The following is a 24,952-nucleotide window of genomic DNA, read 5'->3' as shown; positions in this document are numbered from 1 at the left end:
GTGCTGCAAACATGCATGATAGGCTGCTTAGGAGCATCTACCCACTAGATGTCAGTAGCAGCCCCACTTAGGACAACCACTGTGTCTCCAGACATTGCTAAATGTCTCGTGGGGGCAAAAGCACTGCTGGCAGAGAACCAGTGGGGTAACTGAATGAACAGCGTACATACCATTCACTGAGATGGGGGTCTGGGGAGATATGTCAAGAGTGGATTCCATTTTGGGTATGTTGAGCTTCAGAGGCCTACCCAACAGGCAGTCTGTAGGCTGACAAGTCTGGAAATCGGAGCAGATTCTGAGTAGATCTATAAATTAGGAAGCCTGTGTGCCTATAGTCCCAGCTGCTTGGGAGCCCAAGAGGCGGAGGTTGCAGTGAGCCAAGATCACACCACTGCACTCCAGCCTGAATGACAGAGCAAGAACCTATTTCAAACACACATACGCGCGCGCACACACATACACACACAGAACTTTAGGAAACCATCGATCAGCATAGCTCACAGGCAAAATTACAGCCAAATGGCTCTCAGTGAGTGCAGATAGAGAAGAGGGTCGAAAACGAAGGCCAGGGCCACACCCACAGGTAGAGGCTGAGAACAAAAGGAGGGGCCAACAGAGAAGACACCAAAGGAGCCGCAGGTAGGGTAGCAGTAAAAGCAGGTGCATGTGGGGCTCTGGAGGTACAGGGCAGAAAGCATTACAAGAAGGACTGAGTAGTGAACTCTGTCATATGCTGCCAACTGGTCAAGAAAGGAGACAAAGAGCTGACCGTTAGATTTGCCAAGACTGAGTGTGTCAGCAACGCTGGGAAGAATAGTCACTGTAGAGTCGTAGGGAGATATGGTTGACGAGAGCAGGTTAAAATGAGACTCGAGAGATGCTTCCACTTGCAGTAAAGGCAGACTAGTAATTCAGACCAGCTCACCTGAGGACTCCCAGAAAAACTGGCCAAAATAAGAGAACATCTGCTTGTAGGAGCCTACAAGACAGTGAGGAATGGCCCATCCCGCCCAGGGACAGGAGTCCAGCATGCAAAGCAGCTTTTGCCCTGGTGGTATCTGCTGATCCTGAAGAGGCTGGAAGTTTATCTAAATTTTTCATAGTTTCTCAGAGTTAGGGGAATAGAAATTGGAGTTTAATTTTTATTAAAGCTTGGATCCAGCCTGGGAGATCCTGGAAGCTTTGGTTAGGCACACCACAGGACTACACGCTAGGAGTGAAGTTGAACGGGAAGTAACCAGCACGCCATCCACACCCTGCCCCCAGCTTTGATTGCACTAACTGAAGGACATGGGTGGCCCAGGAAAAACCCGTGAGCTAATTTTGGATTAAAACGATCCCAGGTTATTAGTGCTCCTGGGTGACTAGAAAAAACAAAATCAAAGATAAGCAAACAAAAATACAAAGCAACACGAACAAACGGACTCACAAGGGCTCAGGTATTATATGCTTACTATGTTTAAGGAGATAAAAGACAAAATTAAAAATTTCAGCAAGATGTGGAATAGTTCTATTATTGTATTATAGTTATAATAAAAGACAGCAGTTTTAAAAAAGGAATCAAATAGAATTTTAGACCTGAAAAATAGAATAACTGAAATTAATAAAATAAATTACAAAAGGACATGAGGAAGCTTTTTGGTGGATGGGTATTTTTACTATTTTTATTAGGGTGATGGTTTCATCACAGTTCATCAAGGCATACACCTGTAGTCCCAGCTACTCAGGAGACTGGGGCAGGAGGATCTTTTGAGCCTAGAAGGTGGAGGCTGCAGTGAGCTGTCACCACAAACTGGACTGCAGCGTGGGCGATAGAGCAAGAACCCATTTCCAAAAACAAAAATTTAAATGTAAACATATAGAAAACTCCTATATGTTTACATTTAAGAAATACACTTTCTTTCTTTCTTTTTCTTTTTTTTTTTTTGAGACGGAATTTCTCTCTTGTTGCCCAGGCTAGAGTGCAATGGCGCGATCTCAGCTCACTGCAACCCCTGTCTCCTGGGTTCAAGAGATTCTCCTGCCTCAGCCTCCCAAGTAGCTAGGATCACAGGCGTGCACCACCACACCAGGCTAATTTTGTATTTTTAGTAGAGATAGGGTTTCTCCATGTTGGTCAGGCTCGTCTCGAACTCCCAACCTCAGGTGATCTGCCCGCTTTGGCCTCCCAAAGTGCTGGGATTACAGGCGTGAGCCACCGTGCCCAGCCTGAAATACACTTTCAAAGAACCCATAGGTCAAAGAAAAAAAATCACAATGGAAATTCTGAAATATTTTGAAATAAAGCTGGGCACAGTGGTTCACACAGTGAGCCAAGATTGTGCCATTGCACTCCAGCCTGGGTGTGACAAGAGCTAAACTCCGTCACAAAAAAATAATAATATTTTGAAATAAATGATTTTGTAAATAGTATGGATCAAAATTGGTTGAGTATAACTAAAGCAGTGCATGGAAGGAAATTTCAGTCTCAGTGCCATCTCTTAGGAAGAAAGCCTGAAAATTGAGCCACGTATGCATCTCAAAAAGTCAGAAAAAGGCATAAATCAAACTCAAGGAAGAAATAACAAATACAAGCACACAAATTAATGAAATGGAAAATAAAATGGGCTGGGCGTGGTGACTCAGCCCTGTAATCCCAGCACTTTGGGAGGCCAAAGCGAGTGGATCACCTGAGATCAGGAATTCAAGACCAGCCTGACCAACATGGTGAAACCCCATCTCTACTAAAAATACAAAAATTAGCTGGGCATAGTGGCGCATGCCTGTAATCCCAGCTACCTGGGAGGCTGAGGCAGGAGAATTGCTTGAACCCGGGAGTCAGAGGTTGCAGTGAGCCGAGATCGCAGCATTGCACTCCAGCCTGGGCAACAAAAGCGAAACTCTGTCTCAGGAAGGAAAGGAGGAAGGGAAGATGGGAAGAAGGGAGGGAGAGAGGGAGGCCAGGCGCTGTGGCTCATGCCTGTAATCCCAGCGCTTTCGGAGGCCAAGGTGGATCACCAAAGGTCAGGAGTTCGAGAGCAGCCTGGCCAACATGGTGAAACCCGTCTCTACTAAAAATACAAAAATTAGCCGGGCATGGTGGCCCATGCCTGTAGTCCCAGCTACTCAGGAGGGTGAGGCAGGAGAATTGCTTGAACCTGGGAGGCAGAGGTTGCAGTCAACTGAGATTGCGCCACTGCATTCCAGCCTGGGCAACAAAAGAGAAGCTCCATCTCAAAAAAAAAAAAAAAAAGAATGGGACCCTGTCATAATAGCGAGGACTGCTGAAGCCTGAAGTGGATTATTTGAAGGTGAATAAAATTGCTAAGCTCTGGGTGAGACAAATCAAGGCCGTATTTAGTTTAACAGTCTACTTGTTCCATCAGCTACTGAGAAGGGTGTGCTCAATCTTCCACTACGATGGTAGATTTGTCTCTTTCTTCCTTTAGTTCTGTCTTCGCTTCATGTATTTTGAAGTGCTGCTATTAGGTGCACATATATTTAGAATTGTTTTTATCCATGCTCTTCAAAGCAGCTGTTCCCTAAGCCCATCCTGGGGAATCATCCCCAGGTGCAGAGGCAGCCGTGCGTGGGTGGCCTGGTGGCTCCTGCAAGCTGCAGGCCCTGCTTTGTGCCACAGTGAACCTAAGCAGGCACCGTCAACCCCGCCTCCCACAGTGCTGGATCTTATGTGGCTCTGAGGCACTAGCACAGACCTTGGAGCCACAGAGACACTGTTCTGTCCTGTCAGTCTAGTCCCTCACTAGCTGATGCTTGAATCCATTTTCCTGCAGCCTTGACCTCCCGGACACAAGCAATCCTCTCACCTCAACCTCCTGAGTAGCTGGCACTACATGCATGTGCCACAATGCTTGGCTAGTTTTTCTTATATAGAGACAGGTCCTCGCTGTGTTGCCCAGGATGGTCTTGAACTCCTGGGTTCAAGCGATCCTCCCACCTCAGCCTCCTGAAGTGCTGGGATTACTGGTGTGAGCCACCATACCCAGTCATTGTTTCTTACTCTTTCCGTAACCAATTGTTCCAGTCCCCTACTCCATTCACGTGGCCTGCAAGTCTGACTTCTTGTTCTTGGCTACTGTCCTTAGACCAGCTCTTCAGGATAGGCCTCTAGCCTTGGTGTGGGTCCTGGCGGGGGTGCTTTTGGGGCAATCGATCCTCAGTGGTGTGCCATTTCCAGGGAAGTTGGTGGGTTGCCTGCCAGGACAGCTCTGAGAGGGATACTGAAGGCATGGCAGGGAGGGGCCAGGCTGGGAGCCTGGGGAAGTGGGGAGCATGTTGGTCTGGCTCTGCAAAGCCGTGCCCTGTCTACCGGGCTTCTTGCGTGGCATACAGCTAAAAAACTGTGAACTAAGTGTTGGGGCTCGGTGGTTTTCTGCATTGTAGGAAGAATGGAGCCAAAGAGAAATTGTGAGTGTCGCGATGGCTCAAGCCCTGGAGGAGGTGCGGAAGCAAAGGGAAGAGTTCCAGCAACAGGTGGGCCCTGTTTCACGCAGTTGCACGAGCAGCAGGCCCGTCCTGCCATGGGACTGTCAGAGAGGCCCTGTCTCTCCAGTGTAGGGGTAGTAGACACAGGGCTCAGGGAATGCAGTCAGCTGCGTGGGCCCCCGTGCTCTCTAGGAAGCTGGTAGACAAATGTTATAAAGAAACCCTCACCCCATAGGATGCCCTTTTCTGATTTTTCAACTGTCATTACCTGGAAAATGGTCCATGCTCAGGGGCCTACTGGGCTCTGATTCTGTGAGGTGGCCCATCATTGGCCACCTGCCCCAGAGGCCACGGAAGGTTGGGTTGAGTTTTTGCAGGAAGTATAGGAAAGCCTCCCTTGAAGGTAGACTTCACATCTGACCCCAGGGCTTCTAGTTCAGTGGCTTTAGGTCTTTGGTAAGTCCTTAACAAATCTGAGTCTCCTCTGATGAGGACTCTAGTCCTTCTACTTACACCTCCGGGAAACTATTCTATAATGAGGTAACATATATCAAATGCATGTCTAGTGTTGGGGATGTTGTAGGCACTCAGGAAATGGAAGTTATGACAGCTTGTTGGGCTGGCAGAATGGCCATGTCTCTGGTTGACCCACTGTTGGCCAGGGGGCAGTGGGAGGCAACTGCCCCTGTGCAGGACCCCTGCCAAGGAGAATGGATTTGTGCACGGTCACAGGAGCAGAGCTCAGCTGGGGGTTTGCTCTGGATTGTGGACTTCAGGGAGGGATTCATGGTGGACCCTGGAGAGCGGGAAAGTGGAGATTTCTGTGGGAAGATGGGTTCACTGCTCGCAACCTTCCCTCTTGTTGATTTTTCTCTCCAAGGCAGCTAACCTGACAGCCATAATAGATGAGAAGGAACAGAATCTGCGGGAAAAAACCGAAGTGCTTCTCCAGAAAGAGCAGGAGATTCTCCAGCTGGAGCAAGGTGAGGAGTCTGTCCCTGGCAGAGCCTTCTCTCCTTTTCAGGCCCAGCATCCTGCCTTGTGACAGCCTTGCCACCAGGCAGCATGAAGTCACTGGGCTCACAGTGCCCCCTTCTTTCCTTCCCGACCTAGGTCACAACTCTGCCCTGCTGCAGATGCACCAGCTGCAGGCCGAGCTGGAGGCCCTGAGGACCCTGAAGGCAGAGGAGGCTGCAGTGGTCACGGAGCAGGAGGACCTGCTGAGGCTGCGGGGCCCATTGCAGGCCGAAGTGCTCTCAGTCAGCGAGTCGCACGTAAGTCCCAGCCGCGCCTGCATGGGTGCTATAGCAAGATGCAGGGCAGGTGCTGAGAGTGCCTCTGAGGAGGCAGCAGTGGGGACGCACGGTGGACAGGACACTCCCCTGCACGGAGGGTCCTTTCTTTAAAGTAGGGCACTCAGCCAGGCGCGGTGTCTCACACCTGTAATCCCAGCACTTTGGGAGGCCAAGGCGGGCGGATTACGAGGTCAGGAGATTGAGACCATCCTGGCTAACATGGTGAAACCCCGTCTCTACTAAAAATACAAAAAATTGGTGACAGGTACCTGTAGTCCCAGCTGCTTAGGAGGCTGAGGCAGGAGAATGATGTGAACCCAGGAGGCGGAGCTTGGTGGAGCCAAGATCGCGTCACTGCACTCCAGCCTCAGCGACAGAGCGAGACTCCATCTCAATAAATAAATAAATAAATAAAGTAGGGCACTCATATGGCTAGGAGGCCATGATTCCTGAAGAGCCCATGACAGATGGCCCTTGTCAGTAGACAGGGGAGAGCAAGCCCTTCATCCCAGCAAAGACTTGTCATGTGATTAGTTGTGCACATTGGGCTTTGGATCTTCTCCAGGAATTTACTTCCTGGCCAGTTGCCTATTAGATCACAACAGCCCACACCTAAGGGATAAGTCTGGCTCCCCTTCCCTGTACACCTGTGGCTCAACTTCACCTTACCTGTCCTGGCTCTCAACTTGCTGCTACCACCTTGTAGGTGACCTCGAGGGCCATGCAGGACCCTGTGTTCCAGCTTCCAACTGCAGGAAGAACACCAAATGGTGAGGTTGGGGCCATGGATCTCGCGCAGCTACAGAAGGAGAAACAGGACTTGGAGCAGCAACTTCTGGAGAAAAATAAGGTGAGGATGCCCTTTGCATGGCTGTTTCTGTCTCCACCAGGTCCCCGCCCTCGGGTCTAAAATGACCCAGGCCATCCTCGGAGGTTTTTATGGTACCCCCTGCACCTCCTGGGAACCATGACCCCTTTCACCCAAAGGCCTTCCTCCTGATCTTCCGTTCCTCCTGCACTGTGCTCCTCCACACCCTCCCCAGTCCTCTTCTCCCCACCCCCTGGAGAACTGGCCAGGTGTCAGGCTTGGGCAGCTGCAAGCCTTCATGTTCCCTGCCAGCTCGGCTGTCCCCAGCCAGCCCATAGCGACAGTTCTCTTTCCTCTGTACTTCCTTTCTACAGCTGTGGAAGGACAGCACTGATAGCTGCCTTTAAGGGTTTGTTTGGGCGGGAGGAGGGGGGTATGAAATGAAGGTGTTTGTTAACGGTCCTATAAACTTTATAAACTCTCTGGTATTTGGTAGAGGCTCAATGAATGTCATGGTCCCCACCCCTCACCCTCCAGCCTTTTCACCTATGTAAATGCAGGATCTCATTTAATCCTGGTTCTTAAAAGTGTCCTGTGAAGCTTAATATGCCAGCCGGCTATTGCTCTGGCCTGAAATTCTGCCCCCAAATTGTGTGTGTGTGTGTTTAGATCTTTTACAAGGGGGAAAGTGTTCATTATGTCTAATATAAAATACAGAATCTTTGCACGGTGGCAGTATCGTAGCCAATGAGGGTCTATCTGAGGCGCGATTATTGCTAATTGAAAAAAAAAATACACACAGAAGAGTGTACAAAACAGATGTGTGTCTCAGTGAATTAACAGAAAGCAAACCCATATAACCACCCTGATGCGAATCAGGACATTGCCAGCATCCCAGAAGCCCAGCCCCCTGGGCCCCTCACAGCCCCGTCAGTCACTCCATCCCAGCCCTTCCGGCAATGACTGCCTTGCTTTCTTCCCTCGTGTCACCTCAGCTCGCATTGCTCAACCCCACAGTTTCATTGTGCCTGTTCGTAAATGTCCCATGTGCCCCTAGGACCTCTGTCTCTGGAGCCTCTGGCCTTACCAGCTGTGCTGCCTTCCTGCCTCCTTACTCAGCGTTGGGTCTGTGTCTGTCTCGGGACCACTGCCTTCCCGACACCTCTGGTTCTCTGGCCCCTCTCCCTTTCCTTAGACTGTCCTAGCCAAGCTCTGGTTAAACTTGGGCTGAACTCAACTCTCCCTGCTCCCTGCCTGCAGCCACGGAGCCAGACCTGGCTGGAAAGTGCCGCCACCTGGGCATTCAGGTCCCCTCGAAGCTCAGGACCATGGTCCTGTGGGCAACCCAGTGTTCCCCGCAACCCCGCCTCATCCGTGGGCCTTCCTGCCCCTTTGCTCCTAACCCCAACTTCATGTCTACCTTCTCTCCTCTCTTCACCTCAACCGTGCCTCACCCGCCCTGGCACTCCCGCCTCCTGCTTCTCTGAGAAGGGATGTGCCACAGCCCCTCCTCATACCCTGGTCCCTCACCTCCCCAAGCACTACGCCAGCCGCCTCCCCCTTCTTGCCTAGGTCATTTTTTCTTGGAGTCGTCCCATCCACTGAGAAGTGCACTGTCATGCAGGCGCCTTATGAAAGCCCTTGGCTGACACCCCTTTGTCCTGTTGCTGAGGCTCTGCTCACCTCCCGTGCTGACAGGTTGAAACTTTCTGTATCTGCCATCTCCATTCCCACTCCTCATCTCTCAACCTTTCCCCCACCACTCCACAGAAAAACGCTCTTGTCAAGCTCTTCAGTAACATCTGCATTGCTAAATCCAGAAGGCAGTTCCTAATTTGCCCTCTGATTGGCCTGTTGGCAGCCTTGGACAGGCGCCTCTTCCTCCTCCTGAAGCTCCCATCCATGGCCTGCTCCTTCTCCGTCTCCTCTGATGGGCCAGTCTCCTTCCCACTGCCACCCGCCGTGCGCAGGGGCAGCCCTCACAGCTCTTCTCTGCACTGTGCGCCCTCCGCTGCGATCTCACCCATGCCCTGTGCAGCTGGTTCCCCTCCCTGCCTCCTGCCCAGATGGCTCCATGGACGCTAGCCTCACAAACCCGTCTCCACGTGAGCTCTAAGGTGTCTGAAACTCAGAACATCCGAAAACACACTTCGGCTTCACTGTGCTCCCTGGCTGCCATGGCCACCTTTCCCATCTCAGACGGCAAAAGCCTTGGAGTTGTCCTATCTGCCTTGGTTCTTTCTCCACCAGCATCCAGGCCGTTAACAGATTCCTTCAGCACCCCCTTCGCACATTTCCCAGAATCCACCACTTCACATCGCTGCCACCTGCTTCAGGTTACCATTGTCTCTTCTCTGGAAGATGGTGTCAGACTTCTAACTGGTTTCCCTGACACTCCTCTCTTAGCCCTCTGATGACTTCCTATCTCTTGATGAAAGCCTGAGTCCTTGCAGAAGCCCACAAAGCCCTGTGTGGACCCCTCATTACCCCTGCCAGCTGAGCCCTCCTGTCCTCATCACTCCCTCTCAGCCACAGGGGCCTCACCTCCCATCAAGTAGCCTCTGACCTCAGGGCCTTGGCACTTGCTGAGCCTCCCGTCTGGAAGTGCCTTCCCCTAGTCACCCTCACTGTCTTTATGCCATCCCGACCAGCCTCACCACCAGAACCCCACCCTTTACCATGCTGCCTCTTTGTGTCTCTTCATACCCCCAATACACTGCGGATTTGATTATTGATTCTTTTTTTTTTTTTTTTTTTGAGACAGTCTCCCTCTGTCACCCAGACTGGAGTGCAATGGCGTGATCTTGGCTCACTACGACCTCTGCCTCCTCGGTTCAAGTGATTCTTTTGCCTCAGCCTCCAGAGTAGCTGTGATTACAGGTGCCCACCATCACGCCTGGCTAATTGTGTGTGTGTGTGTGTGTGTTTGAGATGGAGTCTCTCTCTGTCGCCAGGCTGGAGTGCAGTGGTGCAATCTCAGCTCACTGCACCCTCCGCCTCCTGAGTTCAAACAATTCTCCTCCTGCCTCAGCCTCCTGAGTAGCTGGGACTACAGGCGCGTGCTACCATGCCCAGCTAATTTTTGTATTTTTAGTAGAGATGGGGTTTCACCATGTTGGCCAGGATGGTCTCGATCTCTTGACCTCGTGATCCACCCGCCTTGGCCTCCCAAAGTGCTGGGATTACAGGTGTGAGCCACCGCGCCCGGCCTGTTGATTGATTCTTTTACCCCCAAGGGTGAACTTTTGTCTTTTTTGTTGCCGTTTCTCCACCCCTAGAACAGTGTAGGGACTCAGTAATTATTAGATGAATTACCAAGTGAGAGAACCCAGGAAACCAAATAACATAAGATAAAGTAGCGAATGTACTTTTCGGACAGTGTCCAACCTCATGGTCAGCCAAGAGAATAGAAATCGAAGCCACAAGGTGCCATTTTACAAAATTGGGTGTGTTGGAGGTCACTTAAAATGCCTCACAGGGGAGGAGTTAGAAACACTTTTGTGGTCCTCTGATTCAGTCATTCCATTCCCAAGAGAAACACTGGGAATTCCTCGCTTGGGGAAACAAAGCTTATCCCAGCTTTGTTTTAAAGTGGAAGCCCGGGCTGGGTGCGGTGGCTCACTCCTGTAATCCCAACACTTTGGGAGGCCGAGGTGGGCGGATCACGAGGTCAGGAGATCAAGACCATCCTGGCTAACACAGTGAAACCCCATCTCTACTAAAAAGACAACAATAATTAGCCAGGTGCGGCAGCGGGTGCCTGTATTCCCAGCTACTCGGGAAGCTGAGGCAGGAGAATGGCGTGAACCCAGGAGGCGGAGCTTGCAGTGAACCGAGATAGCGCCACTGCACTCCAGCCTGGGCGACAGAGCGAGACTCCGTCTCAATCAATCAATCAATCAATAAACAAAGTGGAAGCCCAGCCACGCAGTAAGACAGGGCATCCCCGGGAGTTCCTGTCACACTAGACGTTACAATTAGAAAAGCTGGAGGAGGCAGTGATGACTCTGATACATGAAAAATGTATTTACAATTCCAGCCACGCTGTGCAAGAATGGGGATGTGGACTGGGGGTACATGAAAGAACGCATTTAGATATATTACCATTGGGAGACTTCGAATAAATTTTTATTTAAAACCGGGCGCGGTGGCTCATGCCTGTAATTTCACCACTTTGGGAGGCCGAGGCAGGCAGATCGCCTGAGGCCAGGAGTTCGAGACCAGTTTGGCCAACATGGTGAAATCCCATCTCTACTAAAATGACAAAAATTAGCTGGGCATTGTGGCACACGCCTGGAATCCCAGCTACTCAGGAGGCTGAGGTGGGAGAATTGCTTGAACCCAGGAGGCAGAGGTTGCAGAGAGCCGAGATTGTGCCATTGCACTCCGGCCTCAGGGACAGAGTAAGACTCCGTCTCAAAAAAAAAAAAAAATTTCCTATATGATGAAGATTTTAGTTGAGAAAATAAGTCTCAGCATGTCTAGTGAATAATGGACTGTGTATGGAATGTGTAATAAATGTAAGGCTTATAATACTAATTAAACATCAAAGAAAATCAGCCAGGCATGGTGGTGCACAGCTGTAGTCCCAGGTACTCGGGAGGTTGAAATGGGAGAATTGCTTGAGCCCAGGAGTTCAAAGACTGAATCCAGCCTGGGCAACATAGTGACATGCTGTCTCTTAAAGAAAGAAAACAGAAAGAAGGCCAGGCGTGGTGGCTCATGCCTGTAATCCCAGCACTTTGGGAGGCCAAGGTGGGTGGATCACCCGAGGTCAGGAGTTCGAGACCAGCCTGGCCAACATGATGAAACCCTGTCTCTACTAAAAATACAAAAATTAGCTGGGTTTGGGGGCAGGCACTTGTAATCCCAGCTACTCAGGAGGCTGAGGCAAGAGAATTGCTTGAACCCAGAAGGCAGAGGTTGCAGTGAGCCGAGATTATGCCACTGCACTCCAACCTAGGCAACAGAGCAAGACTCCGTTTCAAAAAAATAAAATTAGCTGTGTGTGGTGGCGCACAACTGTAATCCCAGCTACTTGGGAGGCTGAGGCAGGAGAATCATTTGAACCCAGGTGGCAGAGGTTGCCGTGAGCCGAGATTGCACCATTGCACTCCAACCTGGGCAACAAGAGTGAAACTCCATCTCAAAAAAAAAGAAGAAAAAAAAAATTAGTCGAGATGGTGGTGTGCACCTGTAATCTCAGCTACTTGAGAGGCTGAGGCAGGAGAATCACCTGAACCCGGGAGATTGAGGTTGCAGTGAGCTGAGATCGCGCCATTGTACTCCAGCCTGGGTGACAGTGAGAATTAATCTCAAAAAAAAAAAAGGAAAAGAAAAGAAATTATTTTCCAAATTATTTATCTAAAACTGAATGTTGATGAGTTGTGCAGAAAAACCATGATCTTGTTAGGGTATTCAAAACAAGCATTGCAGATTATTAATGTATTTCAAGAGAGCAGTAGTGATGAGAACCATAAATCCTCACCTAAGTATCCTACTTGGGGATCACAGCATAAAAATCGAATTTTGATGGCAAAATCTATGGTCCAGAGCCTTTTCCAGCTGGGCTGTGTGTGGAGAACCAAGCCCCTGGGAAGGGATGGGCAGCACTGGGGCACTCATGTCCACACAGAGGGACTGTGGCCTCTGTGGGACGTGGAGACTCCAGTGTGTGAAAGCAGTGGCCCAAGAGGGATGACAGCCCAGCAGGCGTAGGCACAACATGCGACAGCTGAGCACCAGCCTCTCAGGATGACTTCTCAGGGCAGAGGCTCCTCACAGGTGTACAGGGGACCCCGTGGGATCTTCGGCTCTGTTTCCTTTGGTGAAACATGCATATAATGATTGACTGTCTGTGGGGTGGGGCTTGTCGCAGACCATAAAGCAGATGCAGCAGCGGATGCTGGAGCTCCGGAAGACTCTGCAGAAGGAGCTGGTGAGTGCCCCCACAGGAGCTGGCCCCACTTCCCAGCCCTCCCCCTGCTGCCTGTGCCTGGTCCCCCTGAGGTCCCTCGCTGCCTATGCTCCCCCCAACCCCTGATTAATTGCAAGGGGTCACTGGGCAGTCCAGTGTTAGCTGGTGGGCCAGCCTGCCAGCCTGCATGCACCTCTGAAGCAGCTCCGTGGCCGCGGCCCTGCCTGCCTTCTCTGAGCCTGCATCCTCATCTGAAAGTGGGGCTGTCTGCCAGGCCAGCACAGCCACGCTCTGACAGTGTGTGTGTGGCGAAGTGCTTGGCCCGATGCGGGATGCCAGCAGCTCCAGGCCCCAGGGACATGTGTTCTTGCCACGGATAAGGGAATATCTGAGTTTCCCCAAATGATGCCACTCCCTCCTCAAGCCCACCTGGAGGTGCTTCCTTCTCAGGTGGGGCCCTTTTTGTCCTACAATAGTGATGATGGTTTGGACCAGGTGAACCTCCCGTGTGATTTTTCCCACCTGCCTCAGACGGTTCAGTGTAACATCTTTCCCATTGGTTTTTCAGAAAATCAGACCCGATAATGAGCTCTTCGAAGTCCGGGAGAAACCTGGACCTGACATGGCAAACATGGCGCCTTCCGTCACGAATAACGCTGACCTGACGGATGCCCGCGAGATCAACTTTGAGTACCTTAAGCATGTGGTTTTAAAATTCATGTCCTGTCGCGAATCCGAGGTAAAGGGCTTTTGAAGTGTCTTTTGGGTATTGAGGCCCCGCCCTACAGTCTGTCCTGCAGGAACCCCTGCCCAGCCCATTTCTCCCTTTTCCTCGTACATCCTGATTTGACGCCCTTGTGGGCGCTCAGTCATTTCTCCTGCTGGCGCTGGCCTGCGGAGTGAACAGCTGGCGGGAGAGGCCATGCAGGAACCGGCTCCTGGTGGGAGATGTGGGCTCCACTTCTAAATCCTGGCCTGGGTGTGGAGGCCGGGAGCAGAATCCACCCATCACTCCTGGGTCCTGCCAAACGGTCGGGTAGCTGCTGGGGAAATTCCCTGAAGCCTGCCAGGCCCCTGAGGATGCAGGGGAAGAAAGAACCTATCATTGCTGCCAAACTTCAGAGTGCCAGAGCGTCACCCACCACCTGGTCCTGCCAACCAAAGCAAGCAGGACATGCCATGTAGCTCCCCCACCACCCCGCCTCACCTCCACCTTGGCCTATGGCAGCAAAACTTACTGTGTTTCAGGCTTTTCATCTTATAAAAGCTGTGTCGGTGTTGCTGAACTTTTCCCAAGAGGAGGAAAACATGCTCAAAGAAACTCTGGAATATAAGGTAGGGTTCTCTGGTCTACTGTTACAGCTTCCAAAATATGTCGTCAGTCATCCCAGCAGTAGCAGTTGAAGACCCCTTAGCCCCACACGAATGTAGGTAACCAGCACAGCTGCATGATCAGCTTGGCTGCTGTTGGATGAACTTGATCCAGGCACTTTTTAGCAATGACATCCTTTGTGCCCAAACGTCTGTGCTGTACTTGACCAACAGGCCACATGTTTTTCAAAGCATTTTCATTGATTGTGCTTTACTGAGAGCCCCAGGTCTGGCTCAGCACTCAAATTCCAAAAGTGTCTGCATAAATGCTCTAATAGGAAAAAAACCTACAGTTCCACTACCTTATTCCTGTCAACTCAGTGTTTTTCTCTCATTTCCCTCCGGTACTGAGCACGGGCCTGCAGACTGGTTATTGGAACCATCTTCTTGCTGTGCTCAGAGCCAAAGGCAGGATGCGTGGGGGGCAGGAGTGACAGGCTCAGGGGAGGGGAGGGGTGGTTCAGTTTCCCTGGCACTAAGTCCTGATTTGCATCTAAGAAGCCTTTTCTGTTTCAAATGCAGATGTCATGGTTTGGGTCCAAACCAGCTCCCAAAGGCAGCATCCGGCCATCTATCTCAAACCCTCGGATACCATGGTCCTAGAGGGGACTACCCAAGGATGGAGCTCCGTGGGTTGACACTTTTTCTGTGAAAAGAACACTGACACACCAGTCTGGGTGGGTTTTTAATCACTGTAACTGCAGTATTTTGTACAAGCGTCTAAACATTGTTTACAAGACTAAGGCCCACTTCCCTGCAGGCTGACCTGAACCTCAGGGGGTAGCTGATCCTGTCATTCTGGTCACCAAACAGGAGGGTACTGGCACTACCCAGATTTCCACAGTGCTGCTAATATCCCAGCTCCAGCCAGCACCCCGTCTGCACCTGAATCCTCTAACTTCACAGTAGCACTTACAGCTGAAGCCATCAGCATCTGGCAGGCACACCTGAGTCACCATGTAGCGATGCCGCGGGAGGTAGAGACGGCCCTTTGAGATGGTGCCCGGCAGGCGAAACCCACCTGCCTCTGCCAGGAACAGCCAACTCCATGGGAACTCCATGGGAGTGGCTTTTAAAAATTCAGAGAGTTAGAAGCTTTTTATCCCTTCCTCTCAAGAAAACATTCTTTCACCTTGTCTCTCAAACCACCTAGAACTTTAGAGGATCCATCTTTAAGGGCCGGTGTGGATGAATGAGGAATATGCACCTTTCTGATGGTATCTCCACTTAAGAAAACTAGCAAATACATGAAAAGACCCTAAGTATAGTACCAAATACACTCAATTGCCTTTTTAATGAATGTACTTGTCTTGGATAGGTTGCTGGTAAACCATTTTAAACTATTTTTTATAGCTGAAGTTCTTCACTACTATAAACATGTCTTCTGTATTATAAAATCCATTTAACTGGTGTTCTTAAAATCAGAGCGTCCAGAGGGAATTCTTCCTAAAACTCGGATTCCCGTTCCTTTGTCTTCTCACTCGCACTCCGGCACTGCTCCCTCTGAAGCGCAGTGGCGTCTGTCTTGATTCTGTGCTGCGCGGCCGCTGGGCAATGCAGATCACCCGTCTTCTGCTGAAGGACAGTCCGCTGTCTCCAGTGGGGCAGCAGCTGTCCCCCAGCCTTGATGGAGACATTGGGGCAGTCAACCTTGTGTGTGGAGCCACTCTCTCCCCCTTATCCCACCCCAAATACTTAAAATGACACTACACCCGGACGGCCCCCAGCTGGCTGCGGCACTTGTAGCATGCACGACTCTGGTAGTAACCAACAAAAATTTGTTTCATGGATTCCTCGCTACTGAGGAAAGGGAACATGCTGGTTCTGGAAAAACCACAATATTGAATCTGAAAGGAAACAGTTTATTGTTTGATGAAAGTTTCACTGGTTAAATAAAAAACTAAATTAATAACTGGAGCTCCTAAATTTATTATCCATTATCCAGTGATGGAAAGTTGTATTTCTCAATCATGCTTAGGGCCAACATAGGTATATAAAATGTATGTCACAGAAAAACACCTATTTGCAACGTTAACCTAACGAAATTTCCATGAAGAACCAAGCCAGGGCAGCATCTCCTTAGTCCCAGCTCAGGCTCTCTGCCTTCCAGAGGCACCCTTCTCCAGTGACTGACCACCTCGTCTGGCTCCTCCTTGCAGACACAGTTGTCCCTTGTTTAGAACACGAATTTCCATTTACCTGGTGGGAACACGAAACAGGAGTCTCTTCTCCAAGTTTGATGGGTAAGAGGCAGCCTTTTTTCAAAGTAAGATTTCCTTTCTCGACTGTTCCAGGAGAGCATCTCTACGACTGGGTAGCTCAAGGCCAGCCAAAGGCAGCTACTTTTCCACGGAAGCCCGTCTGCTGCCTCCGTGGCTTCTCCAGCCCTTGAACTGGCCCCACACGCACCCCAGGTCCCACTCCTCAGCCGTTTTAGGTGTAGCTGTGGGGCCCGTTCCTAGGTCTGTACTCACTTTAGGGAGGCTTCACTGACTAGGCTTTCCTCCTGCATGTTGAATTTCCTTCAGCTTTAAGAGGAAGAGTGGAGTAAATATTCTAAGTGATTTAATGCACTTTGACTTGTATAAAACTTTGTGATAGCGACGGTATCTATAGCCCTTTATACAAGCAGTGGATTGAGCTCTCCTTCCATGTTGTAAATAGGATTGTATTCTTGAAAACTGCTGTAGAAAATTCATCTGTGGTGCAATACACTTTTTGATTAAAGCTCTTCAATCCAGATGCAACTACAATGGATTTTACTAGTTTGGCGTGTCACTATTTCTTTGACTCATTAAATCTGGTATTTTGTGTCTCATATTTAACACTCCAAGGCCAACTTCAAGGGCTAGAGAATGTTTGTCTTTCAGAAAGAACCTCCCCCGACTGGATTTGGGTGAATAAATGTAATTTAATGAAGCCAACAGCCTCATTCTACTCCCCAAGAATTGCAGTGGTTCTGCAGAGGGGCTGAGGAGCGGAGAGCTGTGGAGGGGAGGACTGTGTCACTTTGGTCAAAGTCTGTATCCAAGGGCTGTATGATCCAGAGGAGCTTCAGGAGTGTGAATGGGGCCCTAACCTTTAACAGAATGCAAGCTGCAGTTACACGTGCTGAAAAGGAAAGAAAAGCATTTTTGCCCTTCAGAGAGGCTCTGTTACTGGTTATGGGAAACAAAATTATCCCTTCTATCTATTTGCTGATTGCTCCCCATTCCTGACGTTTAGTTCTTTAAAGAAAACTTGTCCAGGCAGCAGTGATTCTGCAGCACAGCCAACCCAGCATCAGGAAACGTGACCAGGCACATCGGAGGCCCCACCCTCAAAAGATTCCAAGTGCAATCCCACAAACTGAAGACTTCTAAAGCCTAGATCAATTATTAAATGTTTGGCACTTTATTAAATAAGCTCCAAAATTAATTACATACAAATCAAAGGAGTAAGAAACAATAAATAGTTCATTCAGCAAACACCTCTCTGCAGCAGCCAGCGGCTCTGAGGCCAAGGCTGGCGTCCTGTGGCAGAGGGCCTGTGGATTGCCATGCTCGCTCCTAGGGGTGACTCAGCAGGGGCACAGGTCTACTCCTCCCACGTCGGGTTTCCGGAACAACTGAACTCTCATTCATTACCATCCCATTCATTACCATTTTTTTACATATATGAAACACACCGCAATGTATATACTAATAAGCCAAGAGCTTTATTGATGCAGCAGGCACTTTACAATGAGCCCAAGAGTGTCCACCTTCTCTGGGAAGACGGGATGTCTGTACAAACTCTTGGGTTTTTTTCCACTTCAAAAACACAAGCTCTCCCGTTTACCACAGCCCTTGGATCTGCACCTGCCCAAACCATCCCTCCCCCAGTGCACACAGGTGCACCTGACCAACGCCAGCTGCCACTCTGGTAGATCGTCAAAATGTCAGTTCTGCAGTACTCGGAGACAAAGGCATAGACTATCAGATCCTAAACAGGATTTAGGAAATAGACGATTTTTCCCTCCACCTTGAAAATAAAACACATTTCAGCAGATACATGTCCTGAAATAGTTTACTTGGGAGTTCCTAGGAAGATGGTCCATTGTCAATCCCTTCTTCACCAGCCTGGGCATCCAGAATTCTTCTCAAGGTAACATGAGTCTTTTTATTTTTTTTTAAACAGTCTTTCTTGCTGTAAGAACTCTTATAATGGAGCCTAGTCCTCCTACTGCTAAGGCCTGTGGGGGCAGGAAAAGAAAACGTGTCAGATGAGACCTGGCTGGCCAAGGGGAGCCTGGCTTGCCAGAGACAGGGGGGACACTCCCTGACCTAGATCCATCACAGATCCCTTGAAAGAGGATTCCTGAGACAGAGCACATTCTAGGGAAGGAGCCCTGGCCTGGAGCCGTGGGGTCCTGAGAGCTGCCGGCTCTCGAGCAGAACTGGCTTGAGAACGCTGTCACTAAGCACACAAAGCAGAGCCCCTCAAGTTTCCCTTTTGAGACAGGGTGTCACTCTGTCGCCCAGATCACAGCTCACTGCACAGCCTTGATGTCCTGGGCTCAAGCGATCCTCCTGAGTACCTGGGACCACAGGTGTGTACCACCATGCCCAGCTATTTTATTTTATTTTTTTTGAGATGGAGTTTTGCTTTTGTTGCCCAGGCTAGAGTGCAATGGCATGATCTCAGCTCACTGCAACCCCGCCTCCCCGGTTCAAGCAATTCTCCTGCCTCAGCCTCCCAAGTAGCTGGGATTACAGGCGCCCACCACCACCCCCAGCTAATTTTTGTATTTTTAGTAGAGACGGGGTTTCACCATGTTGCCCAGGCTGGTCTCGAACTACTGACCTCAGGTCATCTGCCTGCCTCCACTTCCCAAAGTGTTGGGATTACAGGCGTGAGCCACCGCACCCCACCTAATTTGTTTTTTTGTAGAGATGGGGTCTCACTACATTGCCTGGGCTGGTCTCGAACTCCTGGGCTCCAGCGATCCTCCTGCCTCAGCCTCCCAAAGTGCTGAGTTTACAGATGCACACAAGCCCACTGAGTGCCGCCTGCTGAGGTGGCTGGCAGGCACCAAGCTGCCTTAAAGGGACGAGAGGGCCTGGCCTTCCCATCATACAGAGGACTTGTTCACTTCCTTCTGAGCCCAGGAGAGTGGAGGCCAAGGAGGCACAGCACACCCACCAGCAGACCTAAGGCCACAACCACAGCCCAGCACCAACACCACCTTAAGGACTGGCCCACTGTAAAACCCCTCTCTTCCAACTCAACACTGAGCCTCTGAGGAAGGCAGGCACGTTAGTAACTGCCTGGTCTGCTTTAATGGTGGGCGTGCTTACTGTGGCACTAGGGGTGTGTGGGGGAAGGTGTGGGAGGCAGCCCCAGTGGTACAGGCAGGACACAGGCTGCCAAAGGCCTTGCTCTCACACAGACCCAAGCGAAGGGCAGACACAGCTCTTTCTGCTTCACCTGGATGAAGGCCATATTAAGCGAGGTCAAGATTTCTGCCCACTGCTCACTCTGGCCTGGTAAGGCTGAGGCCAGGGCGGGAGGAAGCCCTTAGAGCTGGCTGGAGGACTTTATTTCTAAGAACCCCCGACAGCTGCCTCCACCACTGCAAAGTATCATGAAGCCCCAACCAACCAGCAAGCCCCCTTCCTACCTAGACTCCCCGACCACCTTACCATGCCGTGTTATCTGCCCACATGTCCTGTACCAAGGGCACCCTGTCCTGCCTGGCACAAATCGGCAGCTAAAAGCAAAAAAGTAACTGCGATGACCAGAAACAGCAAGTCCCTACCAGGAGCTTCCTTGGGAGAGGGCAGTGACCAGATGTTCCAGGTTGGGGCTCGTCCTCTGACCCCACACGCCTAGCAGACCGACCTACGTTTGTTCTGGAAAATCCGGCCTGCTGATTGAACACTGGGGCAAGCCAGGTGGCTCACTGGGGTGCATGGCAGCGTTCACATACCTTTTCGTGCCACTGGAGTAACACTGCACTGCTATTTTCTGTGGGCTTCTCAAAGCCTTTATAAATGTACTTCATTAACAAGTCAACACCGTTTCTGTCCAGTGACTGCACAGCCTGCTCAATCTCGCTGCTCTTGAAGTTTGTGAGCACTTTCAGCACCACGCCCTGGGCTCGCTCCTGCAGACGAAAAAGAGCAAGTGAGGCCCAGAGCTGTGCAGGCCGCCATGCCCCACACCAAAGCAAGGACACAGGTCTCCAGAAACACCACCCAGTTTCTAATTCGTCCAGGATGGCTTAAATAAGCAGGATAGGAGGTCTTTTGTGTATTTAAATTTCAAAGTATCTTTTATTTATGCCAACAAGTTATTCTACTTATTTTGGGGGGAGTAAGTAGTTTACTAGGACAAGTATCAACTCTGAGAGAGAGAAAATAAAAACGAGGGAAAAAGAGAGGGAGACAGGGGCAGGGTCTCGCTCTGTTGCCTAGGCTGGAGTGCAGTGGTGCAAGCTCAGCTCACTGCAGCCTCTCCCAGGCTCAAGCAATCCTCCCACCTCAGTTAGGGCTACACGCACATACCACCATGCCCAGCTAATTATTTTTTTAATTTTTAATACTGACAAAGTCTCGCTGTGTTGCCCAGGCTGGTCTCAAACTCCTGAGCTCAAGTGATCCTTCCATCTACCAAAGTGCTGGGATTACAGGCATAAACCACAGCACCCAGCCCATCACTATTTTAGATGACACCAATAAGGCCTTATTATACTCCACAATGGTGGTGGACTATCAAAAAATCAAACTAAGTTGACTCGGCTCCAGCATCCCTCTTGTGTTCACACCCAGAAGGCTGGGGCCGTTCCCCAGAACTCTGTGAAGGTGCAGCCATCGGTGACATCAAGATGCTGTCACAGCTGCTAGAATCCCGGCTGCAGGGAGACCCCTTTCCCTGAACCAAATTTTAGCCTTGGTGATGCAGTAAGCACCATTTAGTTTTTAGAAGGTAGGAAAGCATACAGGTACTTAAAATCCTTGGGCAGACAAAGCCTATTCAGGCTGTAGGAGCATAAGCACCACAGGTGAGCGAATTCATGCACTTTCCTCATCAGCCAGGGCCAGGCTGACTTCTCAGCCTACGAGGCCGCGAGCGGGAGTGAAGGCTTCCCTGGGGAGTTTCTCGTATAAACACTGACAGCTTTGATGTCAGAGGAGCCTCACCACCTAGGGAGTGCCAGGAGGCTCCCGTGGAAGCACTGCCCGGTGCCAGCTCACTCCCTCTGATGCGGATGAAACGGACGCCGCCCAGAGCCCCGAGGAGCTCACACTCCCACTGGCCAGACACCCACAGCCCTGGTCCCAACAGCACCCAGCAGAGCCGCAGCGCCACCCCTTTACCTTCACAGCTTGATTCTTGGTGTTGACGGGTGAGTTCCGCAAGGCTGCATGGAATGCCCGAAGCATGTCCCCTGTGCATCACCACCAGTTAAGGATGGCTAGGCTCAAGCATGTCCACACTGTCATTAACAAGCTCACTTCAGAAACAGCTCAGGGAACAGTCAGATGGGATCTCATCCATACCACCCACCTTCCACGGCTTCCAGGTGGGCAGAGACTGTTTACCGCCCGCACGGGGAGGGTGCAGGGCACCTCTGCCAACCATGCAAACCCTCCTTCTTCCTCCCTCTCTACCTTCCCCATCAAAGCAACTGCCCTTGAGGGGTAACTTGCTGTAAAACTGGACTGCGCTCACTTGCCCCTGCTTGGTGCTGGGCACTGTATCTCCCCTGCTGGATCCTCACAGCACCCGTACATGCGAACTGGAGGCCGTTCTCATCTTCTCACTCTAAAAAGGGGGAAATGTAGGTACAAAGGGAGATCTCCCAGTTCTTCATCAATGCTCTTCCTCAATTAAACTATTAAGGAAATTTAGATGTGCTAGAACTTCTAAGACCTATTGGGATCAATGAGGTCCCAACTGTTACCTGGAAAGAGTTTATCAATCTAACAGAAGCTTTTGTCAACAATGAGCCAGTCTCCACCGTTACCCCCCCCAACCTCAGTTGCAATCCTGACAACACATTCTTTGCTGAGTTCTGAATACCCAGCATGCAAAAGAAAATTACAATCTGGGTTAGGTCCCCAAAGGTGACACCTATTTTAAACTGAATTACATCAGCCAACTTTCATTTCCTCGTGTGAAACACTGGCTTCAGCCAAAAAGCTTCAAAAATAGAACAAGGAATGGCTTCTGCCCAATCGGGTCTCTACTCCTCTTCACGCAGTGATACCCACGTGCAGACAGGAAGGGCCTTCGGAGCAGAGCTGAATCTCCTGGCTTCCCCAGTGTGAGCTCCATCTTGAGTGAGCTGGGTCTGCGCCACCAGGCGAGCCACTCCCAGCCCTGGTTCCCCAGCTCCCTGCTTGGCTCTGATCCACCTTCCACACTCAAGAGGCAGCCCAGTCCCTCTGTCTTTCAGCTCTGGAGTTTCTTTTCCCCCATCCAAACAAGGCCAGCCTGATATCAGCCACTGATAACCGCTACCTTTTTAACTCTTCCTTTTTTTTTTTTTTTTTTGAGATGGAGTCTCGCTCTGTTGCCCAGGCTGGAGTGCAGTGGTGCCATCTCGGCTCACTGCAAGCTCTGCCTCCCGGGTTCATGCCATTCTCCGACTTCAGCCTCCCGAGTAGCTGGGACTACAGGCACCCACCACCACACCTAATTTTTTTTTTTGTATTTTTAGTAGAGACGGGGTTTCACTGTGTTAGGCAAAATGGTCTCGATCTCCTGACCTCGTGATCCGCCAGCCTCGGCCTCACAAAGTGCTGGGATTACAGGTGTGAGCCACCGTGCCCGGACCTTGTAACTCTTTTCTAATGTGGTGTCCCCAAAGCAATAAGCACGATCCCATAGGCTGAACAGAAAACATAGGCTCACTTGCTCTTCATATAAACCTGGCACAATTAACAAATGGAATCATTCAAATGATGGATGGGGAAGGGCAGGGATAAAACTAGTCCACGGGGGCAAAAAGCCCCTGCTGTGGCGTTACCTCAGCACCATGTGTCCAGCAATCACTCAGTCCATTGATGGGTGAGGGCCTTCAGCAGCTGGGTGATGTGGGGTGCAGGGAGGGCCTCCCTGAAATCACCTATCATTCATGAAGCCGGCTGTCATACTTGGCTGGCTTTAGACCTTTTCAGAGAATAGGCTGTGGTGCTGGGGGAACCCTGCCCAGCCCTTGATCTCTAGATCTTCCTCAATCACGGCACAACTGACACTGTGGACCCACAATTCTCTGACGTGGGATCTCAGCTGTGGGTCATAGGCCTCTGCCCACTGGATTCCAGTGGCATCCCCAAGCTGTAACTATCAAAATGTTTCTAATTTCCTGAGGTGGAGGGGAGGGGTGCAAAATCGCTCAAAACCACTGCTCTGGACAGAGCCCTGATCCAGAAGTCTAGAAGCTGCTTCACTGAGGGGGAAAGGAACTCATACTTTTAAATCGCCACAAGGTCTCGGATCCTGTGCCTGGTGCTTTCACATGCCATCTCATTCCAAAAATCCCAGCAACAACAATCATTATCTCATTTTAAAGGCAATGGAATTGAGGCTCAGAGAACGGAAATTACCTGCACAGGGTCACAAAACTAAGCTGTCTAGATGGCCCTGGCACCCAAGCTCCTCCCACAATCCCGTGCTGCCGCTCTAGCGGCAGACCTGAGCAGACACTTGCTGTGTGCCCCGTGATGCTGATGTTAGCCCATAAGGCTCCCACAGAACCTAGGAAGCCAGCACGGCTGTCTGCCACGTCACAGAGGAGAATGCTGAGTTGTGAAAGGGTATGTGACCTATCCGAGGTCAGAGCCAGAGCATGATGGCGCGCGGTGTGCGAAGATGCACAGCCGAGTTCCTTCTACCCCATCTGCGTGATCTCCCGCCACACACACTTCCCTATATAGCCCCAGGACAGGGTCCCTCTCTGCCCTCCCCAACCCCAATCCCTCTCTCCCTCTCCCTGCTCCCCTGTCCTCAATGGTCTAAGTCCAATTCTTGGCACATGATAGAGACTCAATAAATATCAGTTCCATTCTTCTCCCTACCTGGGTCCGGTATTTGCCAGGGTTTCAGTTCTCTCTATCCACTAACCTCCCTTTCCCCAACCCCAGGTGAACACTCTCCATGGTAACAAGGTTTCTGCCGCTGCCACGAATGGAGAAACGACCATCCCCGGGATGTGCTAAGCCCAGGCCTCTAAGCAGCCTCAAGGAACCTGTCACCAGGCAGGGGAGTCCCAAGACATGACCTTCAACAAGGCTCTGCACCCAGACCAAGGCAGCAGCTGACAGGCTTGACCTCCTCATCTGTTCAGTGAGGGTCCTGGGCCAAAGGCCTGACCTTGGAGCCCCCTTCAGCACTGACTCTCCATAAGCCAGGCCCTGCACCTGACTACAACCAACCTTCCCTCCTGGGGACCCTTCCCTTGACCCCATTTCATAACTAGGGTGGACTGGGAGATCCTGATGGGGCAGGAATGACAAGCTTGAATCTCCACTTCCGAAAACACATTCCTGTTCAAACCAAGTCTGAAGGTTTTCGTTTTAAAGGCACACTGAGGAGCACTGCCGGGCTCCCCCTAAAGCAGCAGGCCCCACTTTCCAAGCTGAGTCAACTGGTTCAACACCGAGAACCTGATTTATGTACAGCATGGGCCTCCAACCCTGCCCCCGCCCGTGCGGGGGGAGGGGACAGGCTTCCTGGAACACCATTTGAATAAAGAAAAATCCTTCCGGTGAGAATAAGTCAGTTTCCTGCGCTCATACTGCTAAAGGACCAAGCAAGGCTGTGACAATCACCTCTATTTTTAATCTTTTCTAAATGCTGTTTTCTGTGGCCACAAGAACAGTCATTTCCAGGCGTGGGGCTCTACTTTCACACTTCACTTCAAGGTGTCTGGTTTTTCTTAGCTCTGAACTACTAGTTCTTTCCGCTGCTTCCTGCACCAGAAGGGTACTGGGGGGAGCCAACACTCACTTGCTGAGCGTAGCTGAGACCACCAAGGTGACCAGAGGAACCACAGTGTTCCCCTTTCTCAGCATTAAGCGGGAGGGTTAGACTGACTGGGGGAGGGGAGGCACAACCTTAGACCCCAGGGCTGAAATAGGGCGGCCGCCTCCACTCCCTCCTGGGTCC

At 50.8% G+C, this 24,952-nt stretch overlaps 2 protein-coding genes across 4 annotated transcripts in view; one reads left to right on the top strand and one right to left on the bottom strand.

Moving 5' to 3' along the window:
* Window positions 1-16,581, top strand: part of GOLGA1 (golgin A1) — a 73,977-nt gene extending 57,396 nt beyond the window's left edge. Inside the window, exons 16-23 of one of the 2 annotated variants that reach the window (XM_011988682.1) lie at window positions 4,384-4,473; window positions 5,306-5,408; window positions 5,539-5,699; window positions 6,427-6,570; window positions 12,407-12,466; window positions 13,014-13,184; window positions 13,694-13,780; window positions 14,339-16,581. In XM_011988682.1, coding sequence (XP_011844072.1) covers window positions 4,384-4,473; window positions 5,306-5,408; window positions 5,539-5,699; window positions 6,427-6,570; window positions 12,407-12,466; window positions 13,014-13,184; window positions 13,694-13,780; window positions 14,339-14,419 — 897 coding nt within the window. In that variant the 3' untranslated portion in view covers window positions 14,420-16,581. The remainder of the gene's footprint in view (window positions 1-4,383; window positions 4,474-5,305; window positions 5,409-5,538; window positions 5,700-6,426; window positions 6,571-12,406; window positions 12,467-13,013; window positions 13,185-13,693; window positions 13,781-14,338) is intronic. The other variant, XM_011988683.1, reaches the window with a different exon arrangement.
* Window positions 16,582-17,186: 605 nt separating this feature from the next.
* ARPC5L (actin related protein 2/3 complex, subunit 5-like) lies at window positions 17,187-22,548 on the bottom strand. 2 transcript variants are annotated; one of them, XM_011988681.1, is made up of 4 exons: window positions 22,054-22,124; window positions 21,157-21,254; window positions 19,767-19,943; window positions 17,187-18,029 (listed from the first exon to the last, which is right to left on the bottom strand). In XM_011988681.1, the coding sequence occupies exons 2-4, from the start codon at window positions 21,220-21,222 to the stop codon at window positions 17,967-17,969; spliced, it is 306 nt and encodes a 101-aa protein (XP_011844071.1). In that variant the 5' UTR covers window positions 21,223-21,254; window positions 22,054-22,124; the 3' UTR covers window positions 17,187-17,966. The 2 variants fall into 2 exon arrangements, with proteins under 2 accessions (XP_011844071.1, XP_011844070.1); XM_011988680.1 differs by having other exon boundaries at window positions 21,157-22,548.
* Window positions 22,549-24,952: the final 2,404 nt, after the last annotated feature.

The sequence above is a fragment of the Mandrillus leucophaeus genome, unplaced genomic scaffold (genome assembly GCF_000951045.1).
Source record: "Mandrillus leucophaeus isolate KB7577 unplaced genomic scaffold, Mleu.le_1.0 Scaffold335, whole genome shotgun sequence".
In the NCBI taxonomy this organism is placed as follows: Eukaryota; Metazoa; Chordata; class Mammalia; order Primates; family Cercopithecidae; genus Mandrillus; species Mandrillus leucophaeus.
Note: the sequence above shows the minus strand (reverse complement) of the source record. Positions and strands in the feature narration are given on the sequence as shown.

What these genes read in the sequence shown, in the direction of transcription:
- ARPC5L (XM_011988680.1), bottom strand. Translation starts at nt 21,222, where the DNA reads ATGCTTCGGGCATTCCATGCAGCCTTGCGGAACTCACCCGTCAACACC. An exon ending in CCAAGAATCAAGCTGTGAAG is followed by an intron (nt 19,944 to 21,156) that starts GTAAAGGGGTGG and finishes TTTCGTCTGCAG; the next exon opens with GAGCGAGCCCAGGGCGTGGT. An exon ending in TACTCCAGTGGCACGAAAAG is followed by an intron (nt 18,030 to 19,766) that starts GTATGTGAACGC and finishes CTGCCCCCACAG; the next exon opens with GCCTTAGCAGTAGGAGGACT.